Source organism: Toxorhynchites rutilus, chromosome 1, assembly GCF_029784135.1.
Source record: "Toxorhynchites rutilus septentrionalis strain SRP chromosome 1, ASM2978413v1, whole genome shotgun sequence".
NCBI classification, from domain to species: domain Eukaryota; kingdom Metazoa; phylum Arthropoda; class Insecta; order Diptera; family Culicidae; genus Toxorhynchites; species Toxorhynchites rutilus.
The window spans coordinates 12,687,872-12,710,653 of NC_073744.1; the positions used below are offsets into that span (position 1 = coordinate 12,687,872).

General features: G+C 40.6%; 2 protein-coding genes across 6 annotated transcripts; both read left to right on the top strand.

Annotated features, from left to right (window-relative positions):
* The first annotated feature begins 921 nt into the window (after window positions 1-921).
* Window positions 922-8,017, top strand: LOC129762525 (uncharacterized). Of its 5 annotated transcripts, none has more exons than XR_008740651.1 (7): window positions 922-1,431; window positions 1,492-2,537; window positions 6,422-6,593; window positions 6,663-6,921; window positions 7,306-7,484; window positions 7,547-7,715; window positions 7,773-8,017. XR_008740651.1 is itself a non-coding variant. In XM_055760912.1 (4 exons), the coding sequence occupies exons 2-4, from the start codon at window positions 2,343-2,345 to the stop codon at window positions 6,824-6,826; spliced, it is 531 nt and encodes a 176-aa protein (XP_055616887.1). In that variant the 5' UTR covers window positions 922-1,431; window positions 1,492-2,342; the 3' UTR covers window positions 6,827-7,299. The 5 variants fall into 5 exon arrangements, 2 of the variants coding, with proteins under 2 accessions (XP_055616887.1, XP_055616886.1); XR_008740650.1 differs by having other exon boundaries at window positions 7,552-7,715; window positions 7,770-8,017; XR_008740652.1 differs by lacking the exons at window positions 7,306-7,484; window positions 7,547-7,715; window positions 7,773-8,017 and adding an exon at window positions 7,075-7,299 and having other exon boundaries at window positions 6,663-7,007.
* Window positions 8,018-8,028: 11 nt separating this feature from the next.
* On the top strand, window positions 8,029-22,016 carry LOC129764911 (uncharacterized). Its single transcript, XM_055764552.1, has 12 exons — window positions 8,029-8,161; window positions 8,227-8,404; window positions 13,588-13,871; window positions 13,933-14,101; window positions 14,161-14,244; window positions 14,433-14,687; window positions 19,925-20,100; window positions 20,159-20,321; window positions 20,443-20,804; window positions 20,867-20,889; window positions 20,961-21,481; window positions 21,596-22,016. The coding sequence occupies exons 1-11, from the start codon at window positions 8,111-8,113 to the stop codon at window positions 21,466-21,468; spliced, it is 2,253 nt and encodes a 750-aa protein (XP_055620527.1). The 5' UTR covers window positions 8,029-8,110; the 3' UTR covers window positions 21,469-21,481; window positions 21,596-22,016.
* Window positions 22,017-22,782: the final 766 nt, after the last annotated feature.

Below are 22,782 nucleotides of genomic sequence, written 5' to 3' on the forward strand. Positions count from 1 at the left end.
TCAATTGCCAGTTTCTCTTTAGAGTGTTTGTTTGCATCCGCCAGTTTTGCAGTAGCCAGTGAAATTCCGGTCGAGTTGGAACAAAAAAACAGCAAGCCGTTCGCGAAAGGATTTTGGGTTGTCGCTGGATGAAAACCGTGAATAACGCACAAAAACGAGAGACCGGTGATTGCTCATTTCAAGCGGAATCCGAACATTTCGACGCGACACTTGACTAAAAAACTTTATGTTTCGCAACGTTTCGTCCAGAAGGCCAGCAAACGATCCGGATTGAAAACAAAAATGTAAAGCTGCTAACGAAATACCGATGCTGCGTCATTGATGATGACAGGTACAACAGGCTCTCCACTGTACAGGCTCTGATGGGCGTCAGTCGCAAATGTCGGGCATTTTAATCAAATTCATCCTGTCATACCTTTTGCCCAAAAACTATAGCCGATTTACCAATCAAACTAAAGTGTCACAATAATTATCGATTCACCCTTTATACCGGGTCTAATATTATATACTAAATTGATCATTTTTTGTCCCTTAGATCAACCTCCTTCGTCAGCAGCGAAAGTATGTCAAAAAACCCACGTTCGCCTTCTTGAATTTATACAAAGACAAAGCGTTGGTGGATTATAACTATAGCGGTCGCTGTAATTTCTCGGGTGTGAGGAAAACGGCTATGAAAAATTATTGGATCTTCGTAGACTGTATCAACGGTACGTTTAGGGGAAATATTGATTTCGCCAGACTATGGTTTTAAAACAAAATGTAACTTTTTCGCAGAAGCATGGGGCGATCAACATTCCCCCGAAGAGATCCGACAGCATATTTGCAGCGCGATAACACTGATCAACAATCGAAAGCGGGGAGCGCGGTTTCGCAGCAAGCAGAAAGTTTTACTATCGAACAACTAGATTTCATGAATAAAAACTGAGTGTTAGACTCAAAACCAGACATTGTCTCTATTGAACGCGTCATAATTATATGTATTTAATTTGGCAATGCAGGTACAGCTTTTTTTCTTATTGACAGCGACCATCACTAAACAAATTGCCAAAGTGAAAAATCGAATCGCTTCATTGCGACGAAAACCGAACAACCAACAGAAAATCATGGAACTGGAAACAGTTCTAGACGCATTGATGAGACGCACCCAGCAAATCGATTCAGTTGGAGTCATCGGGTTTGCATTCCCTCTAAGAACTCTGGAGGAAGTTAATCGCCTAGAGGATGCAGTGCGAAATAGCACCGCCACAAGGGAGCAATATGTAAGATTTATAAGAACACGCGGGCATTTCCCCAACGCAGTGGATAGAGTTCTTCCTCTACTTTTCACCGACGAAACGATTAGTAACTTTAGCTACACGAAACAAAATCGGCGGATGAATGCGCCGAATAGGAAACTAAATAGCTATCATCTATTCAGGGATTGCCTTCTCGGTGAGCTGTAAACATTTGAATGTTAATTTTACATTTACCATGTAACATTTCTCGTTTCAGAGGGTTGGGGTGATTTTGGAATGACGCCGACAAAGTTAGAGAATGCACTGCAATGTTATATTCAAATGGCCACATACAAAACAACCAACCATGTGTCTGAAATAATAAAAAAATGAATGACTATGGCTTCAAATAAATACGTTTCACCGGTGACCGGAATAAATCGCCACAGTAAACAACTGCAACAGAAACAACCGCTTAGAAAAAGTGTAGTAGGCTAGAAATATTTGGCGCGGGAAAAACATCATGTGCCTCACATTTCTATTATAAATTTATTCTCTTGTTCTCGTTTTTCGAAATTTATTCTGAGGACAATGTAATGGGGACGAAGTCCCCATTTGGCGAGGATAAGGAATCGAGGCGGCCCATGCCGCCAAGATGACGCAATCCGAGTCCACCGCCGACCCGCCGTCGGAAGCGGCGGTGTCTCGCACGCAAACCTGGGATCCACTGATTGCCCGGTTAGTTTGAAACATAGGATACGATCCTTTAGCAATGTCCGACCGAGCTCTAGCGAGCGTCGGACGGTATACGTCTGCCCGGGGCGTTACGTTTGCCTGGGGCGATACGTTTGCCCGGTTAATTCTTGTTTTGAAATACAATACCGCGCCACAATATTTATAGCCTACTACACATTTTATAAGCGGTGGTTTCTGTTGCAGTCGTTTTCTGTGGCGATTTATTCCGGGAACCCGTTTCACCATAGACCGACGAACCCTTATTTTTAGTATAGAACAATTAACCAACACATTTCATTCTAAAAAAAAAATTTTTTTCCAGAGGCATTAATCAGTTTCAAAGCTGTTGAGCACAATGAGGATCTGAGCATACTACGACGAGATTTAAACTCGATGTCAGCAAAAGAACAGCGTAATCAAATTCGGCGCAAAAAGAGACACCTAACCGAGCAATTAAGTCAGCACGAAAAGGAAGAAAATCCAACCGAAGCAGGCGTCGAAGGATTCGTGTTTCCACTTACAAGCGAAACGGAGGTCGAAGAGCTGGAGCAAGCCGTCCAGAGTGACAGCAGTATTCGGGATCAGTATGTGAGTGTAATTTACGATATTTGGACTTTAAACCGAACCTTCATTCGCCTCTAGTCTAGAAAAAATGTGCAGAAACAAGGATAGGGGGCATCTTGACGTACGAACGCGAAGCGATCGAAAGGTTGAGGCAGCACTACGATGAACACCTGAACAGCGCGCAGATAGGAGACAAATCCGACAGATAGCACAGCACAAGACGGAAATGCTGATTGTCAGTAACCGCAGGCGGTGCAACGAGTAGAAATCACAATTGGAGAGCAGTCGATAACTTGGAAGCGAAATTTAAAATACCTGGTGTGCAGCTCGATGATCAACTGAATTTCAACAGTCACGACGACTACGCTTGTAAAAAAGCAACGAACGCAATCAATGCGCTGATGAGAATCATGCCCAACAACACGAGGAGGCTGCAGAATACGTACCGGCTCATTGCGATGCAAATCGCGAGTGCGTACAGAACAGATATCATCAGAAGCGGTTTGCGTCATAGCCAGGTTGGTCCCCATTGACATCATCTTGGCGGAGGACCGCGAGTGCTATTGGAGGATAGGAACCAGAGGAATCCGGAAGCTAACGAGGCTCAAAACGGTAGATGGACGCACAGGCTCATACCGACATTAAAGGGCTGGGTAAACAGGAAACATGGAGAGCTGAATTTCTTCTTGAAGCACGGCTGCTTCATGCAGTATCTGCACCGGGTTTGACACGCAACATCGCCTCTTTGTTCGGACTGGGGAGATGTGAATTAAACTCGGGAGCACGCCGCTTTGTCTGCCCAGATTCACCGCTGGGAAGATCGTGGAGGTAATATTTCGCGACGAGGACAGTTGGAATGCAGAGCGCAGGTAATGCCTGACGGTTGAAGGTGAACAACTGCGAGGGCTGTTATACTGGCTGGCACCCCACAGGGGTAGCTGTGACGGAGTGCGCGACATGTTGCCTAATCTCGCACCGTTGGGAAGAGAAATCCTGCGAGAGTGACTGTGACGGAACGCCACGTTGGGGGCGCTTCCTAATCGGTACACGTCTCAACAGGTAAGCCCCGATGGGTAAACGGTTACTGACGAGTTGTAATGCGTCCGGTGTGGTGAACAGCATAAAGCGCACTGTCAATACCACGAAATAGAAGGTGGTTCACTGCGAGGACCGTTTCGACGGAACGAGTATCAAGGAGGACGTCATCTCTAGGAACGTGAAGCCGGGTGCTGTCATGTGATCACAAAGCTGCTAACTGCAAGGCAAAAGAGATGATTTGTCTTATCTGTGGTGGAGATGTGAAAAAATGCAATTCGGAGGTAGAAAAATGGGTGAACTGCGAAAGATTACGCATAGAGCGGAAGCTTAGCATGGAAAAGCGCAACGAAATGATGGATTTCTCGACATAGCAATCATATATGCATCGTGATATTGTGTACCTGAACATAACCGGATTGCGATGCCACTTTGACGAGCTTAAACTGATGATCGAACAAATTGTTAAATTGTTGTTCTGACGGAAACGCACCTGACACAAGATCACGACATTGACGAATTCGAGAGTCCGAAATACAAATTCTCAGTTTGTTCATCAAGATCAGCTCACACCGGAGGTGTCGTGATCTACATGGATGAGCGACTGAACTGCAAAACGATTTCGAACACCACAGCTTGTGATAAATGGTTCCTAGCAGTTGAAGTGATAGGCTCGTGTTCAGCTGGAATTTACGGAGGGGTTTATCACTCACCCAGTTGCAGTCACACAAGTTTTATTGAATGTTTCGAAAGATGGCTTGAAGGTGTGTTTATCGAAGAAAAAATAAATGTCATTGTTGGCGATTTCAACACTAGATGGAACTAACATGTGTTGCGCAAAATAGCAGTACCATAATTGATCTTGTTTTCTCCAACGCGGAGGAATGTAAAGCTACAATCGTAGAACAAATGAAAATTTCTGATCATGAAACCATCTGAATTCAGGTTGGTAATACGACGGGACTAAATCTACCTGAACGAAAGACACAGACCGTATACTGGAAGCGTTATTCGAGAGAACGTCTACGAGCTATTCCACGAGCTGATAAGGCACAGTACAGCGTGAAATGGAAATGGAAAGCGTTGAAGAAATCCATAACATGATCCCATCATCATCATCGACAATACAAAAAAACTAAGAGTCACAAAGTTGCTTCGATATGTTCCAACCGATCAGTATGTGGAAGCTTAAACAAACGGTTACAAATCATAGGAATTGTAATGGTGTAGATAATGTTACGAAGCGATTGATGATTGACTAGTTCAATGTAAATTCGAACCAACTACTTCTTATTGTAAACGGTTCTCTTCAGCATGGCATGTTCCCAGAAGCATGGAAGTGGTGGAAGTGAGAAGTGGTGATTCCGATACCAAAAATACCGAAATCGACTAGGCCAGATAAATATTTTACCACTTTACGAATAGGTTTTGGAGACGATTGTGAAGGAACAATTGATGGTATATGTGGAACGTACCGAAACTCTGTTGGAAGAGCAATCAGGTCTTAGGAAACATCACTCTTATTATTCAGCTTTGAACTTATTACTCTTAAAGTGGAAGCAGTATATAGAGCAAGGAAAAATAGTTCTTGCTGTTTTTGTAGATCTTAAACGAGCCTTCAAAACAATTGATCGGGAAAAGCTGAAAAGAGTGCTGAAGCGCATCGGTATCCGTGGGACCGTGCTGGATTGGTCTCACAGCTATCTAGAAAATCGTGTACAAGTGACGAAGTACAACGGCTGCATATCACCAGCAGCAGAAGTAAATCTAGATGTTCCACAGGGTAGTGTGCTTGGACTGTTGTTTATATTGTATATAAACGATGTGAAAAGGATCCTGCAAGAAGCTGAAATCCATCTTTTTGCGGACGATACAGTACTGTTTGTCGTTGCAGACAGTTTCGACGATAATAAAATGAATCATGAGCTGACCATGTTTTTCGAGTGGTTAAAATAGAGGAGGCTCAAGCTGAACGTTACCAAGACATAATTCATGGTTGTTACTACACGGTTAGATACTAATGTAGATAGAACAATCCAAATTGGCGGTGAGGAAGTTCAGAGAGTAGAGTCAATGAAGTATCTCGGAGTTATGTTAAACGGAAAATTTAAAGTTAACGAGCAAATTAACTATACAATACGTAAGGCCACACGAAAGTTTGGTGTACTGTGCAGGGTCAATCGCCTCCTGACAACAGATGTGAAAATTGTGGTCCACAAAAATCAATAATCGCTCTCCGTTTTGATTATTGTGCGTCCATTTTGTTCCTCGCGACGAAACAACAAAGGAGACGGATGTAGATCCTCCAGAATAAGGCGATGCGAATAATTTTATGTTGTGATCGGCTGACACCAACAATAAGCATGTTAAACTGTCTGAAATGGATGTCTATTCGACAACGAATCGAGTTTAACACATTAGTTTTTGTATACCGTGTGACGAAAGGAATGGCTCCACAATACATGAGAAGTACGGCAGGAGATCTCAGGTTGCAGAATTTCAAAATGATGTGCACACAAAATCACTATTTTACAAGGGATATTTTACAAGGAAGCAAGATAAAAAGGAATCTCTCAGAATTGAAAAAAAAATTATCGAAAGATATCGGCTCGTAGACCTTCCACACTTCAAAAGATGTGTATGGGTATGAGGTGGGACACCTATAAAAAAAAGGAATATTTCGACCTCTTGTATGGTCGCGTATTAAGATATTTTGCTGATCAATGCTCTCTCAAACGTATTTCACCGTTTCAATTGGCGAATATGGGTTTTTTCTCTTTAATTTGCTTGGCCTCATGATCAGGTTCTTTCATTTATGTTTTAGAGCAATATGATTGATGAATTCATGACTGTGAAAAGTTTTTCTCTGTCAGGTAACGTTCCTCCAGAACTGCAAACCATCTCGGCTGGATGTGGCTTACGTATTTCCGGATCTGTTCAGTGACAACGCTTTGCTAGGATACAATTACTACGGGAAGACCAACAGATCGAATATGAAGAAGAAAGCCATGCGAGATTATGTCATTTTCAACGATTGCATGATTGGTAAAATATTCGCACTTTTCACACAACACAATACAACACAATAACATTCTCCTGTTCATCCGTTTTCAGACGCTTGGCATAGCCACGGAGTGAACGAAGTTCGTCTAAAGGCAACAATTGTTAAAATTATCGCCCGTTTGAACCACAAACTGCGAACACGTGGTTATCGAAAAAAGAATACGACGGAAACATTACAGTACGAAACGTTGGATGAACTCTATTCGATGGAATAAACTAGACGAGTTAATTTAAAAAGCCTTTTTCAATTCGCAAAAAAAAGGATTTTTGTGTATCAAATTGGAAAGCACAACATTATTTCTACCTCTTTGTAAGTTAATTGGTTTTTATCTCATCTCATATAACCGAAGCAGAGATTGAAACGGTCGAAACAAATAGATCGGGACAAAAGATCGAGTAAAGTGTTTTTTTAATCCAGACAAACAATATTTCCATTGACTTTGCAGAATGTATATTATTGTAGGTTATCACATCAACACGTTTCATGTCTTCACTTCTTGGCGGGCTGACATTTCAATGCCTGAGTTGGAAAACTTACCCTTTGAACTCAGGTCATGAAACACTACACAAGTCAGCTCGGCTGGGCGTGGCTGAGCACGAGAATAAATAAATTCATCTGAAGACGCCTTTTACTTTCGCAAGGAAAAAGAGTTTCAGCACTGACAATGAAAGGATCGTCTTCATTTCGTTGCAGGACAGCTAATCAAACCAATACCGTTGGAGTTTCTCAAGAGGTGCAGCAGTAAGAATGAAAGAGATCTAACGGTGCACTCTACGAAGCTACCCGGCTTCTGTTTTCCTATCCGCACCGAAAGCGAGGTTGAACGGTTGGAGAGAGCAGTTCGAAACGATGGATCAATGCGTTTGGTATATGTAAGTTCGAGAGGTGTGTATTGTTGTTTACAAATCTTACTAACAGATGGATATTTGTGAAGGTAAGCTTGCTACGGGAGGTCAAATCTTCGAGTGTGTCAATTTTTGACGCTTTCAAGGACATTTTTCACGATGAAGCCCTTGCCAACTACAACTATAATGGAGTGTGCAATCGTTTGACTAAAAAGCGAGCGATGAAGGATTACGTTATCTTCGTCGAATGTTTAATTGGTAGCGATAAATTTGAAATGTGCGAGCAACTTTTTCAATGATTCGTTATTACAGAAGCATGGGCCGAAGATGGGATTGTGGAACACACTATCGGAGCAACATTGAAAGAGCTAATCAAGAAATTAAACGGACGGAATCGCTTTCGGCGTTACGTTACTAGAGTTCGGGAGCGAAAAAATCAGACACAGATTGTATAGATCCGGCAGAATAAATTTATTTAACAACTCAAACTTATATCGTTTTTATCAATTTGTACCCTAGTGAGTAAAACACGATTACTAAATTTCACGTAATGTTTTATGTTCGCAGATGAAGTGGACTGGAGCACAGAACTGACGACAGCACGAGTCACAAGATCGAAATTCACATTTCCACTGATCGATTCGGAGTCTGTGATGGCATTGGAGCAATCGGTTCGTGACGATTTCAAAACAAGAACGAAATATGTGAGCACCAGTATTCAAGCAGCTTATCTTCATGTTATGACCGTGTGTTTTTTGTTTCCATCCAGCTTAAGTTCCTGCGGCGCATAAAGTCACCCAAAGAAGATATCGAGGATGCTTTCGACAAGATTTGCACCGATGACGCAATTTTCAGACGGTTCAGCTGGTCGCCTCCGAAAGCTTCCGATCCAGCGCAGCAAAGAGAATGCGTGCAAGAATATTCGATTTTTACTGACTGCATGTATGGTATGTACGGAAACTTTCGATCGCACTAGATGAATTTCATGCTAACTCGTATTAGGGTTTGGTAGCACCATCTCGAATTGCAGTGAAACGTTGTGGGTGTACAATTAGGGTGCCAATGGATATATGGGTATAGGCTGTCCAAATAGCTCAAGGATAAAAATGGGACAATTTAATTAATTTACTAGTTGACCCGGAAAAACTTCGTGTCACCCAAAATGGGGTTCGTGGGTTCAATTGCATGTGTTTCATTCGTATGGCAGCCTCCCATTTTGTGTTTCACTTGAATGGCAGCCTCACATAAGAGAGGGGGAGGAGTGACTAACTACCATAATACATTTATTGCATCCTAAAACTTCCACATAGCAAATTTGGTTTCAGTTGCTTGATTAATTCTCAAGGAATGCAAAAATTTTGTTTCATTCGTATGACAGCCACCCCTTAGAGAGGGAGGCGGAGTGTCTTACCACCATTTCTTGCCTCCTGCATAGAAACATTTATTGCCGCCTAAAATCTCCACATTTCAAATGTGGTTTCATTTGCTTGAATAATTCTCGAGTAATGCAGAAATTTGTGTTTCATTTGTATGGCAGCCCTCCTTAAAAGAAAGCGTAGGAGTGTCTTACCACCATATACCATTTATTGCACCCTAAAACCTCCACATGCCAAATTTGGTTTCATTTTCTTGATTAATTCTCGAGTAATGCAGGAATTTGTGTTTCATTTAAATGGAAGCCCCCCTTAAGAGAGGGAGTAGGAGTTTCTTACCACCATAGAAACATTTATTGCACCCTAAAACCTCCACATGCTAAATTTGATTTCATTTTCTTGATTAATTCTCGAGTAATGCAGAAATGTGTGTTTCATTTGTTCTGTTCATTTCTGTGCTTACCTTACCTATTTATACCAAGGATCGGGTGTAGTCATAAGGCATAATTTTCATATACCATGAAGGAGGCGTTCGTAAATCGCTCGCTCGAAATGCAAATGCATCGTTCGTTCATACGGACACAATGGAGGGAGGAGCTATTACAAATTAGCTCCTCTTGCTTCTAGCTTATTGTGTATAAACGAGTCATTCTCGATTTTTAACACTCAGTTTCGCTCCAACTAGCGAGTCTCTCCTATTGCTGATGTCACATACCACGGGTTTTGAAGATACAAAGTTCGAGAGCAAAATCACTTTGGAGGTTTTTTTTTTGACAACAATCGGTCAGTTATTGCGACAATTCATTTTTTCACGCGCTGAATCGAGCTCAAATGCTGAAACGGTTCAAAATTTGTATACTGAAACCTGAGGAGAGTGTAAATATAGCACATTGGATTCCGTTGGATCGGCAGTCTTCCAATATTGGAAGTTCTGCTTGTTTGCAACTCCTCTCAGGTGGAAGCAATCCTAGTAATTACTCCTAAAAACGCGTGTAAAGGGATTGTACGAAGCATTTCTTCACAAACCCTTTTACGACTGATATAACATTTTTAGTCGCGAATGTCAAATGTCAATTGTTTCGCAATCAATGACCGATTATTTTCATTAAACGGCGCCCCGATATTGACCTGACTACCCGACCAAACTATTATAGTGATTGATAATGGGATCTTAACACAATTACAGCGGCATGACATCGGCCCTCCAGCCAAAGTGGTGCACTAATAATGCGGTCTTATCTTGAACACAAACCCTTTTTTTTTTTTGAAAAAACTGCTTCTCTCTTTTTGTTTTAAGGAATTTTAATAAATAATATTTTTTTAAAATAACTTTAGTTGCAGATACATCTTCTCTTTCAACAAGACCAATAAATGTTTGAAAGATAACTAATCATTGTACAACCGGACAGTATTACATATATTTTATCTTTATATAGAAAAAAAACTGTACAAACTGATAAAAAGTCGGTACAATCAAAAATAGTCGAAAAAACGGTACTGTTCCGTTCAAAACGGTACGTTTGGTCAGCCTATGCATGGAAAAAAGGTCAATCGGACTTAAGGGAAAGTGGTCACAGTTTTATATTTATGTTTTGGTGGGCTGGTTTGTACATAAAAATCGTGCGTTTCTCATATCTCGATCTAAATTTTTGATATGCGGGCCATCCGGAGACCATCCGTGTTAGCCGAAAACCCTCGAAAAGGTCATGAATGGGCAAGTTTGATCCCCCAAATCGTGGGTTCTGTTTATTTTTGGGTTCTGGAAGCTTTGGCAAATCGGATAATTGCAGATAAGTCATTTTCTTCTGCCTGGCTATGTATGATCTGTCCTCCGTTCTTCCGACAGTATACTACAGTATATCGTACTCAGTATACAAAGTTTCGCATACCGAACGGTATGCGAAACATCTTAGGGTGGGTTTAGACTAGGGATATATTCATGTGAAGAAATATGATGAGATTTATAGAAATCGCATCAACCGTTTACACTAGCGTGTGAACTTCTATAATGAATATATTCATATCTTCGGTGAATTTATTCACCTGAAGTAGAACTGCATCCAACTTTAGTGATTTCTCACCAGTGAGAAATTCACAAGCGTTTACATATACTGAATTTATTCAAGTTATATATACCTCGAATAAGTGTATCATATTTATTCTCACCCGTTTACACCTATTTTCACGTGAATAAATCCATCTATAGCTATAGATCTCCCTAATGTAAACCCGCCATTAGCAGCTCCACGAATGGAATAATATTTTCGTTGTTCTCTGCTGACATCCCCTTTTGAACTGTTTCGGATAAATAGTTTAAACACCTTCTTGCACCCAACTGCTTCTTGTAAGTTCGGGTTATTTTGAACGAAACAAAACACAACACTCAAATATTTTCAAAGCGCAGCATGGAAATGCAAACAAACAGTATGATTGCTCCTGAAGCCAGTGGAATAGTGAGATACAGGGTTGCTTTGATTGAAGTTCAGGTTGTCTGACTAATAGAAAAAAAAGTTGCCATTCATGGTGCTTTTCTGTAAAATTGTTTTTTCTCACTCGTTTCACTAATAATTATAACAACTTGATTACGATTCGTTGGAAATCATTGAAGAAAAGCACCTTAAAATGATTATTGAACATGCCAAATAAAAAGTGTTAAATTGAATTACATAATACCTCTAAAAATTTCAGTTTGTTTTTAGTAGTGCGTTTGATCAATGTCACCCCGGTGATCAATTTTCCCCTGGATAACGGTACCCCAATTGAGTGATTTCGCAAAAAACTCAAATTCAAAACCGTTTTGCGCCACTCTCCTTTAAGTCCGATTGAGATGATATTTTGCATAGTGTTTTTTTCGAGGTGGTCAGCATTTTATGGAATAACGTGTTAAACAAAATTTAAATTACCGTAACTCCACCTAACTCTGCGCACTTTCGAGTTTTTTTAGACTGAAATCTGAAAATTCTGACACCACTGAAAATGTCAAATTTTTTTTCCTGTTAGAATCGACACTAAGACGCAAAGAACTCTTCTCTCTTCTTCAATTTGACAATATTAAAGTATTACAAATCCGGAACTTATCGGAAATCAGTAAGTTTTAGGTGCTTTGTATCTCAATATGACTTATTTGGAGTAATTAGAATAAATGAACTTTTAGCAAAAGAGGATTCATAACGCGCAGAATTACGCTCTGAATATTTTGTTTATGTTTCTTACTCTGCGCAGGAGTCAAACAAGGATGACTCCGGGAATGGAAAATATGCGTCATTCCAGCAGCTTGTTCTCTATAGCCAGAAAAAAATGGCAAGAAAAAAGTATTTCAAAACACCGAGCAGTAAAATATCAAGGAATCCTGTTAAGTGCTCTACATGCGTAACTGAATAACTGAAATTGAATGGTAACGTGAAAAGGCTCAGTTCTTGAAAGGAAGAGCAAGAAAGCGGCGTCCAGTGGGTAAGGCATCCAGAGCTGGGTTTCCGATTGACGCGAAACGTGGCATATTTTCCGCGAACCGTTAGAAGGAAAAACTAGTTAAGGGAGGTGTTCCCGGATACAATCGGGTGAATGGGTGAATGGCTATCCCGACGTCAAGCGAAATAATTCGAATTGCGCTTTCTTGCGTTACGGAGCATTAAATCCGGAAGTGGTTCCAAGAGGTAGATGATTATGTTTGAGAAGCAGATATCAGCAACGTCTCAAAAGATTCTACCAATGTGTTCAACATACGCGAATCTTCTATAAATGGCTACTTTCTAGTCGAATTTCTATTTTCTTTTTATACGATATATGTATATCTTTGGGAGTGGGGACGGACACTGCAAGACAAATCCGAGGTTCAACGTGGCAACGAAAATTAAAACAATTTAACAGATTTCCTTCTTTGACCAAATTTTTGTGGATTTTATAGTTTTTGAATTAGAAAATTTTGTAAAGAATTTAGAAAAAAAAGTACTAAAATTTTAAGTATACAAAGTTGCTTTGAATGACCAATGTCTTTGCTCCCACAACGCTTTACTGCAATCTGAGATGGTGGTGCCAATGCAATGGCCAATCGAGTTGTCACGGAATTCGTCACTAACAAAAGGGACCTGGATGATGCTGGAAAGTTAAATCCCTTTGCAGAGGCCTGGTGTAATCATGGAATCACGGAGGGTGAAATAGCCGAAAGCATGAAGAATATTGTCAAACGTATTCACATCCGAAACAATGTGCGACGATATCGGGCCCAAAAATCTAAAGCTTCTTCGAAAAGAACTGCAACCGGAAGATGAGAAATCGTAACGTAAATTTAGTACATATAGCAAATGCGTGAGAAATAAAATGCATTGAATTGGTTTCCTCTATTTTTTGCACTGTGTTGGTTATAATTTGTATCGTTCATTATTTCTTTTGAATCTACAGGAAAAGTAATTTTATTTAATAATGATTGCGGAGTTAGTGTGTTCGATCCGGGTTGATCGGATAATCGAATAGTAAAGATTTCGTACAAAAATGTAAAATGGTTCGGTATAATTATGCAATATTAATAGAAGTTTTTTTAACTACGTTTCAATCCAATAACATTTTTTTCAGGAGAAAGAAGACCAGCGAAGAGATGGGTTGGGAAACTTGCTTAGGGGTAAACTTTTTACCCTGACTCACGACAATAAAGACATATTTATCAACAATAAACTGATTTCAAATTCCAAAAATACACGTCCTGTGTTTTCGAGTACATTTTTCCGTTAACAATTATCTAATTGTTTTCGATATGCTTCCAGTTAAACACATCGTCAAAATGCAGAACCGGATACAGAGCCTCGTTGAGATGAGTGCTGCTTGCCACAACAACCAGAGTGAACGTGCCAAACTCGACAGGCAAATGGCAGAGCTGAATCGCAATCTGCAGGAATTGCTCAAGGGTATCAAGGGGCGAAGGAGGAAAGCTCCATCGTTATCTTACCGAGCGAAGGTGGATGGGTTCTACTTTCCGTTGAGTACGATCCAGGATATCGAACGGCTGGAGGAAGCCGTGAGGAGCGACCTCGTGGTGCACGATCAATATGTAAGGGCTCGTTGGAATCGTTTCACGACGGTTCAGAATAATGTGATGATGCTATCCACAGGTGGAGTACTTGACGGTGAAGAAGCCGTTGAATATGGATGTGGCAAATTTTTTCTCGTGTCTCTTCACGGATGATGCTTTGATTGGCTATAATTACTCCGGAGCGAACAACGTTGGGGAACTAAAGTTACCGATGAGAAATTATAATATTTTTACCGATTGTATGATAGGTAATGTAGTGTGTTATTCAAGTTCTAACATTGTTTGAGACGTTGTTCAAATTCTCCAGAGGCTTGGGGTGAACAGGGGCTAACGCACGATTCGCTGGAGGAAAAGATAAAAATCGTCATCAGGAAGCTTACTGCCCGACGTCGTATGCAAAAATTTCGAGAAAGGCGTTCCGCTAAAATATGACAATAGATCAAATTTCATCTTGAAAAAGACACAATTATACTGATATGATGACACTATCATAAATGCTTGAATAGAAGCTAAATTACAGTTCGACAGTCCACGGTAATTGCAATTCGTTTCCATTAAACGTTAGTTTTTTTTCCACAGACTCCCTGAAATCCGCTTCTCTGACCCTCGATGAGTATACAGAGCCCGGTGCAGATCGTGGATATATGTTCATCACCAACTGCGAGAAAGTACCAATTCATTTGGTACACGACAACTACATCTACCGCTCAAATTTACACCGACGAGGCCGAAATAAAGATATCCTTTACTGGGAATGTGCTGATGACGGAGCGACAAAATGTCGTGGTCGGGTTAAAAGCATTGGAGATGATTTGTATGTTCCGAACACCGAAGGTGAGTGTGTAATCTGACGAATTTCATGCCAACTCCACTGGGCGTTGGCAGCACCATTCCAAATTTGCAGTGGAACGTTGTGGGAGTAAACACATGGGACTTTTGAGCAACTTGCACACTTGAAATATTTAAAAAGAATTAGATAACTTTTTGAAAAGGACTAAACTTTTTTTTTTTCAATAAAAGGACTACCTCTGGATAACGAACATCATATCGAGGACGCATTTAACCAGCTCAGTGTACTCATGTAGAATGCTGCGAACATAGCTACCCCGCTTATGAAGACCCAGAAACACTAAGACTCTGAAGCGACTAAGACGTATCTGGCAAAGTGAACGATCGCCATGATCTAAGAATTAACTCAATATGGCACAACGCAAACTGAGAAAGCTATAACAAGACGAGAAACATGAAAAGTTCCATAATTACTTAACTAAATTGTCGTCAAATCACGATACTAATTACTCGCTATGGAATGCAACTAAGAATCTAAAACGATCTCAGTTACAAGTCTCGCCGTTTAGAATGCCCTCTGACGACGAAAAAGCAGCAACTTTTGCAAACCATCTTAAAGTTTTCACTTCAATCGGGACCTAATGAAGAAACGCTCGAATTTTCTGGTGCTACCAACCAAAACAAAATGAAAATCAAACATCGGCTGGTGAGACATGTTATCAAAAACTACATCAATATGAAAAAGTCATCCGATTTGACCACATCAACGGACAGATGTTCAAGGAACTACCTGATCTTGTAATTAAACATCTTACCAGAATTTTCAACGCGATGATCCATATAGGATATTTCCTACAAGCATGGACAATTTCGACTATCATTATGATTCCAAAGCCAGGGAAAGACATCCAGAAAGTGTTCGAAAAAATATCCTAATAAAATCAACGCCCGATATTGAAAGATCGATCCCGAATCTTCAATTCGGATTCCGAGCAAAACATGGAACTATTGAACAAGTCCAACGATTGGTAGAAGAAATTCGTAAAGTATCTGAAGGCCGCGGATATTTCTCAGCGCTTTTCTTTGATGTAGATCAAGCATTCGTTTCTCTGACGATAACTTTTTCATGTTTTCTTTGAAAAATTACTATTAATGTATAACTCGTAAGATTTTCACGTATTAACATGTTCTGCATTTTTTCTATTTAGAAGCATGTCGATCGCGAGAATTTACATACAAAAATGTTAAGAGTAAAACGTTATTTTTCAGGAGTACAAAAATACTCCAGGAACTATAAAAGATAGATAGTTGATGTATTCGACAATTAGAGGCGAATGAACTGAAAAGTTTAAAACCTCTCAAATTCATAATCAGTCAGTCAGTATTCGACAAAAAAAAAGTTAAAGTCACAGTATCATAAAACTCGTCGTAGATCATTTATATATAAAATGAGCCTTAAAATACTTCCCTGTGGCACCCCGAGTGAGTTACCAATGGGATCGGAAACAGAATCGTTGAAACGAGTCTTTCGAGTTCTGTCGCACAAATAGGTTTGAAACCATTTGTACGCCATTCCTACAATTCCAATGCGCTTCAATGTTTGTAACAACAAGGACATAGAAATTGTTTCAAAAGCGCGTTTAAGATCCAGAAATACCGCAAATATAGTCTCTTTCGCCTCGATGTTCTCTTTCTATTTTGCTAACATTAGGTTCAGTGCGGTTTCACAAGAGTGTCCCTCTCGATATCCCGACTGTTCTGGTATTAGCAAATTGTTGTTATCTATAAAATGAATCAGCTAACCTTTCACAACAAGTTATAACAGCTTTTCTAATATGTGTAACATGTTAGTAGGGTGGTACTCTTCGGCTTTATTGGTCCCATTAACTTTGGGGATTGGAATTACAAGGGATTCCTTCCAAACCTTTGGCACGTGCCCAGTTCGTAGAGATTCATTTATCAGATCGAGCAGATCGTGTCCAATGACATGAAAACAATCTTGAATCACGTTTGCGTTGACATTATCAGTACCAGCCGATTTTTTCAATGAAAAACAAATACGTTTTGCGTTAAAGGCGCAGCAGATCCGAAGAGTACCAGCTGTTCGAATTGCTTAAAGCAATATATTTTTCAACTATTCAGATGTCCAGTCGTTGCTTCAAAATCCAGGCTTGCCGACACAAGTTGAGACATAGCTTCTCGAGAATATTGTTTCCAGCAATTGATCTTTACTTTGTTTCTATCACAGTCCTTTTGTCCATTCTCAATGTTAACAAAAATTATCTCATGGTCAGTTATTTTAAATTTGGTCTCTGTTTGTTTTAAGTTCAAATAATGCGATAATTGTTTCAACTGATTCGAATTTCGTACATTAAGCCAATCAATGTTAAAATCGCCAGTAATTTAATTTACTGCAATCAACGACATTTTCCCACCAGTTCCAATTATTTTCAACAGATTCGTTTAACCGGATGTTGAATTTAACTGATTCTATTGCATAAATCGCAACACCTCCAGTGTGTTTGGAGTGGGACAAGCAAAAAGCAACTTTATAACCCGGTATGTTGTACTGGTCAAATGAATCTTCATTAACTATGTGGGTTTCAGCAAGAAATACTATTTGAGGTCGCATGTTTTCTACAAGTAATCGCCTTTCTGCGTAATTTGTAGAAAGCCCAGCTAAAGGGTGTGTCACATCAAATTGCATCACGGAAAAAACGCTGTAGAAATTCGCCCAGTAGACCGATCCTTTTGATAATTTTAGACAGTAAAATAAAAACTATTAAACAACTTTTGGCATTTTCTTTTTATTCATACTTCGAGCCCAAGCCCGAATGCTCGCACCTTCCTCTTTACCCCGTCCATAAGGTTCTGTACAACGTCAGGTTGTAGTTTTTTTTGAACAGAAATCCATTTTCTCTTGAAGTTCGTCTCCGATTTGACAACTTTTGGGTTCTTCCGGAGGGCCTGCTTCATAATCGCCCAATATTTCTCTATTGGGCGAAACTCCGGCGCGTTGGGCGGGTTCATTTCCTTTGGCACGAAGGTGACCCCGTTGACTTCGTACCACTCCAACACGTCCTTTGAATAGTGGCACGAAGCGAGATCCGGCCAGAAGATGGTCGGGCCCTCGTGCTGCTTCAATAGTGGTAGTAAGCGCTTCTGTAGGCACTCCTTAAGGTAAACCTGCCCGTTTACCATGCCGGTCATCACGAAGGGGGCGCTCCGCTTTCCGCAAGAGCAGATCGCTGCCACACCATGTACTTTTTGGCAAACTTGGATAGTTTCTGCTTGCGAATCTCCTCCGGAACGCTGAATTTGTCCTCTGCGGAGAAGAACAACAGGCTCGGCAGCTGACGAAAGTCCGCTTTGACGTAGGTTTCGTCGTCCATTACCAGGCAATCGGCAGCATTTCGGTGTACAGCTTCCGGGCTCGCGTCTTCCCCACCATGTTTTGCCTTTCGTCGCGGTTAGGAGCCTTCTGAACCTTGTATGTACGCAGGCCCTCCCGCTGCTTGGTCCGCTGGACGAATGAACTTGACAAATTCAGCTTATTGGCGACATCACGGACCGAACTTCTCGGATCACGTCTAAACTGCTTAACTACGCGCTTGTGATCTTTTTCACTGACGGAGCATCCATTTTTGCCGTTCTTCACCTTCCGGTCGATGGTTAGGTTGACCGTGGATTGGACGATTCCCAGCATCTTACCGATGTCCCGATGTGACAACTCCGGATTCTCGAAATGAGTGCACAGGATTAATTCACGACGCTCTTTTTCGTTCGACGACATTTTTCCAAATTTACGAAAAAATTGACAGTGAAGCATGGCCGACGTGATCTATACACTCTTATCTGATTATAAGCGAAAGCTGAAGATATAATTCCTAAAAATTAAATTTCTACAGCGTTTTTTCCGTGATGCAATTTGATGTGACACACCCTTTATATTCAAGTAGATTATTGCTAACTTACTTTCACGTGTACTTTTCCTAAATTGCTATATAATTGTTTGAAAAATGTTGCTTTTTTTCGTCTCGAATAGTCTCCGATACAAAGGACATTGTGTACTATAAGCTGGATGATTTCCATCCAAATTCAATTTTTGTTCTTTATTTACTTTACAACAATCGATGCATTTCCATTGGGTTGATGAGCACTAAGATGTTTTATGTTTCTCAGTACATCTAGAACATATTTGTTCTTTGTTGCAAACTTTACTCTTATGTCCATATTCTCCACATTTTAAACAACGTAAAATATGAAAGGCCTCAACCACGGTACATCTATCCCACCCGATGCATACTTTTTGAACAGTCATCAGGTTGACGTCAGTATCATAGTCAACTTCAATGACTGAATTATATTTGCTATACTTCAAGCGTGGATTTTCATATTCTACAACAACTTTAACATCCTCCATCGAAATGTTTTCATGTTTACTCTTCAAATAATCAATGAAAATATCAGAAGAATATCGATCGCTCATTCCAATAATTTTCAATCTTGGCTTCAAAGAAAACATGAAAATGTTTTTGTTAGAAAACCTTTTGCCCTTTGAAAGTGCCCATCTTCCGATAAATGGAAAACTTGTTGGAATTTGCAAAAAATATGTTTCCAGAAAAATTAATTTCAATTATTAAAATTTTGTTCAGCGATATTGTTTACTTTAGTTTTTTGGTATTTATTTATGAAAAAACAATTCCCTACATTTGATTCAGTCAAAATTTTGTAGGTATCATACTTTTTAAGTTATATTTTTTTGTAAAAAAATAAGAGAAAATTGTTGACCCTTTCAAAAAGTAGTCAAATTATTTTTTGAAGATTTTAAGTATGCAAAGTTGTCTAAATGACCCACGTCTCACTGCTTTCTGAGATGGTGCTGTCAACTCCCAAGACGAGTTGGCATGAAATTCGTCGTCTTCTAAATATTGAACCTATTTACCTAATCACTTATTTGAACCGTTTTTTTTTTAATTTTCACAGATCACAACCACAAGCCAGAACCAGCACGAGTGTCTAGTGCCAAAAGAAACGGGAAAATAGTTTTTCGCACTTTCGCCTCATTGAGAAGATGATCAATCGGAGGATTTATTTTTATTCATCATTTCAAGGATTCAGAAAAAATAATAAAACACCACATTGGAAGTGATCATTGCTGATTCAAACAACACGTTGTTCCACGTGAACTTTTAATAAATTAGGCGAAAGAAACGAAACAATCTTACACTGCACCGCTATCTTGAAAATGATCTAATCGGTGTAAATTTCCTCTTTTGCAGCAGCAAATACCGTCGTCGAACTGGATGACGACGAAGAGGATGATGTTCCGATTCAATCGAGAGAGGTTTTCTTCACCGTCGGCCAGCGAGGTTGCATTTTGTTACACGTCGATGGATACAAGTATGTGAAGAATCGGAAGAGTGCCACCAAAACGTATTGGATCTGTGCTAAGAAGGTATTTTCTGGGGACTTTGATGGTTCGTTTCATGTTTGCAAAGTATTTTCGCTTTCAGGGCAGCACGGCGTGCAGAGCAAGGGTCATCACATCGTCGAGCACAGAGAACGAAAAGCTACCGAAGGTTATTCAGCGCAGTGGAACCCATAGCCACGGAGTGCACGTTGAGCGTCGACCCCGCAACAGCATACCGAAATTCAACGAAGAACCGTTGGGAAGATGTTGAATAATAAAATGATTTATGTCAAAAAAAAAATGTTTCGCCTGAAAATTGTGTTCATTTCAATTTATGATTTTTGGCTTGGCATATTAAACTTATATATTTACTTTTCCGCTTTCTAGATGAAGAGGAGAACATGGACCAAATGTACTACATCACTGAGCTCATTGGACCCAATGTTATGGGAGAAAAACTGGACAAAAAACCTAAGATGAAACCAGTGAGATCCTATGGCGCATCCATTGCTCGATCGCTGAACTACCAACAACAACTACAGCTGCAACAGGACAGGAAAAATGAATCAAACTCGGAAAATTTTCGACCGAAACTCACTTACACAAGTGGTCGTGGAAACAACGTGCTAATTTATGATGGTCATCGATACATTAAGAACAACTCACATAGTGGTAAAATATACTGGAAGTGCACCAAGTGGCATAATGGATGCAAGGCGCGCGCTATCACCAACGAACTGACACCGGACGTGTGTTTGCTCAAAAACACCCACAACCACGATCTCTGAACTCTACAATCTTGTCTTTCCAGCGCTACAATACAACCGTCTGTGTGTGCGATTAGAAACATTAAATAAATAAACAATTCCTAAAGAGTCTTTCCCTTTAATTACTTGCTCACGTAGGCCACCCTCAAGCATTTCATTCTCTAACCTAGTGTTTGTATTTTTAGCTCCGCTGACGGCCGCCCTCCTGCATCAATTTCAATCGCAGCCCCTTCTTGGGCCACCGCCCCACTTCAGCTTCAAGGCATCGCAGCGGAGCGGCCGGCATCTGCTCGTCGTGAACGGGGTGACCTTCTTCCGGAACCGGCACCGGAACCACAAACAGTACTGGAAGTGCAACCAGTACTACAAAAGCAAATGTCCCTGTATCGTGGTGATAGATGAAATCAACTCGCGCATGAATCTGAAACATTTTCACAACCACGAGATCGCGAGCGCAAGTCTTCCCAGCGTGGCGGCAGCTTCCTCGTTGATCGCCGCGGGAACTCTTCTCAACGAGAGCCTTCTCGGAGGCGGCACGAGCGCGAGCGCACACTCGGGTTCGACGCTGATGCGAGCCTCGGACACGGCTGCCCCCACGTTTGCCCAAACTGTACAGTCGAGAGTATTTTTGAACAAAAGAGAATAAAATGTGTTTGAATGTTAGTTGGCCGACTGTTGTAGTGGAATGATTTTTACTTCAAACTTTACACTTCCTCAACAGAAGCGATAGTATAGAATTACAATTAATAACATACATTTTATCGTTTTTGCAGAGGGTAAGGCAGGAGATAATTTCTGTCACTTTTTGATCTCGAAATCCGAGATGGAACAGGCCCAATTTGGTTTATCGCAGAGAGGAGCGAAGAAGCTGATGTACTACGGCTATGAGTATGTCAAGGATCGAGACTTTACTGACTCAACAAATTGGCGTTGCTCGCTGTTTCGCAGACACAAATGCCGGGCTCGAGCTATCACGAAGGACGTTAAAGGCGTCACCTACGTGAGGCTCACCAATGACGCCCACAATCACGACATACGTGAATATCGCAAAGCACCCATTCTGATGCTCAAACAAGATGAACAAATAAAGTGAACTATTTGCTGTGATTCGTTATTTTCGTACCAAATGTCTTCGTACTAATTGATCCAAACCGTATCCTCATATCTTTCTTTTACTGACACCATTTCTCTTCTCCGCAGGTATTTTTGAGCCCGCCGTGTTTGGCACCACTCGTCGTGGCCAGCAGAAGCTTCTACACGGCGGACATGCTTACACGAAAGATCGTCAATCTTCGAGAACGTGCAATTGGAAGTGTTCTCTGTTCACCCGGTACAAGTGCAAAGCTCGAGCCGTCACGCGGGAGATCAACGGCATGGTGTACGTAAAAGTGACCAACACGCTCCACTTCCACCCACCCGAACAATACAAGAAAAGCTTCCGCCGGATGAGTAGTAACATTCCTATGACCGTCGACATAAAACCATTCGTCTCGCATTGCTAAGCTAAGTATGGAACGGAACGATATCGTGCATCAGCGAGTATATTTCTGTGTAAACCCTAAAGCCTTTGTTTGAGAAAATAAATTATCTACCGACAATGATAAGTTATTAAAGATTTGATAGACTGCATTTGAATTGACGGTTTTCCTAGAAGCGTTTCGCAAATAATGAAGCCTTTGATACTATTTCAGATGAGAAGCGGTTGGTTTACGGAAACTATTACTTCAGCTACACAATAAACATTTGACAATCGGGTGACTTGCTAGCTAGGGCAGTCTCAGCGGACAGGACTACGTGGAACATATCGCATAATATTTGCATAACATTGAACTTACTGATCGGAAGGTGGCGGTTGCTGAAGAAGATGGTCCGGAAAACAACTCAGGTAGGTGAGGAGTTGAACAAAGGACTATCCAGAAAGTACCAAACGTGAGCGAGGCTTATGAGACAGAAGGAAAAA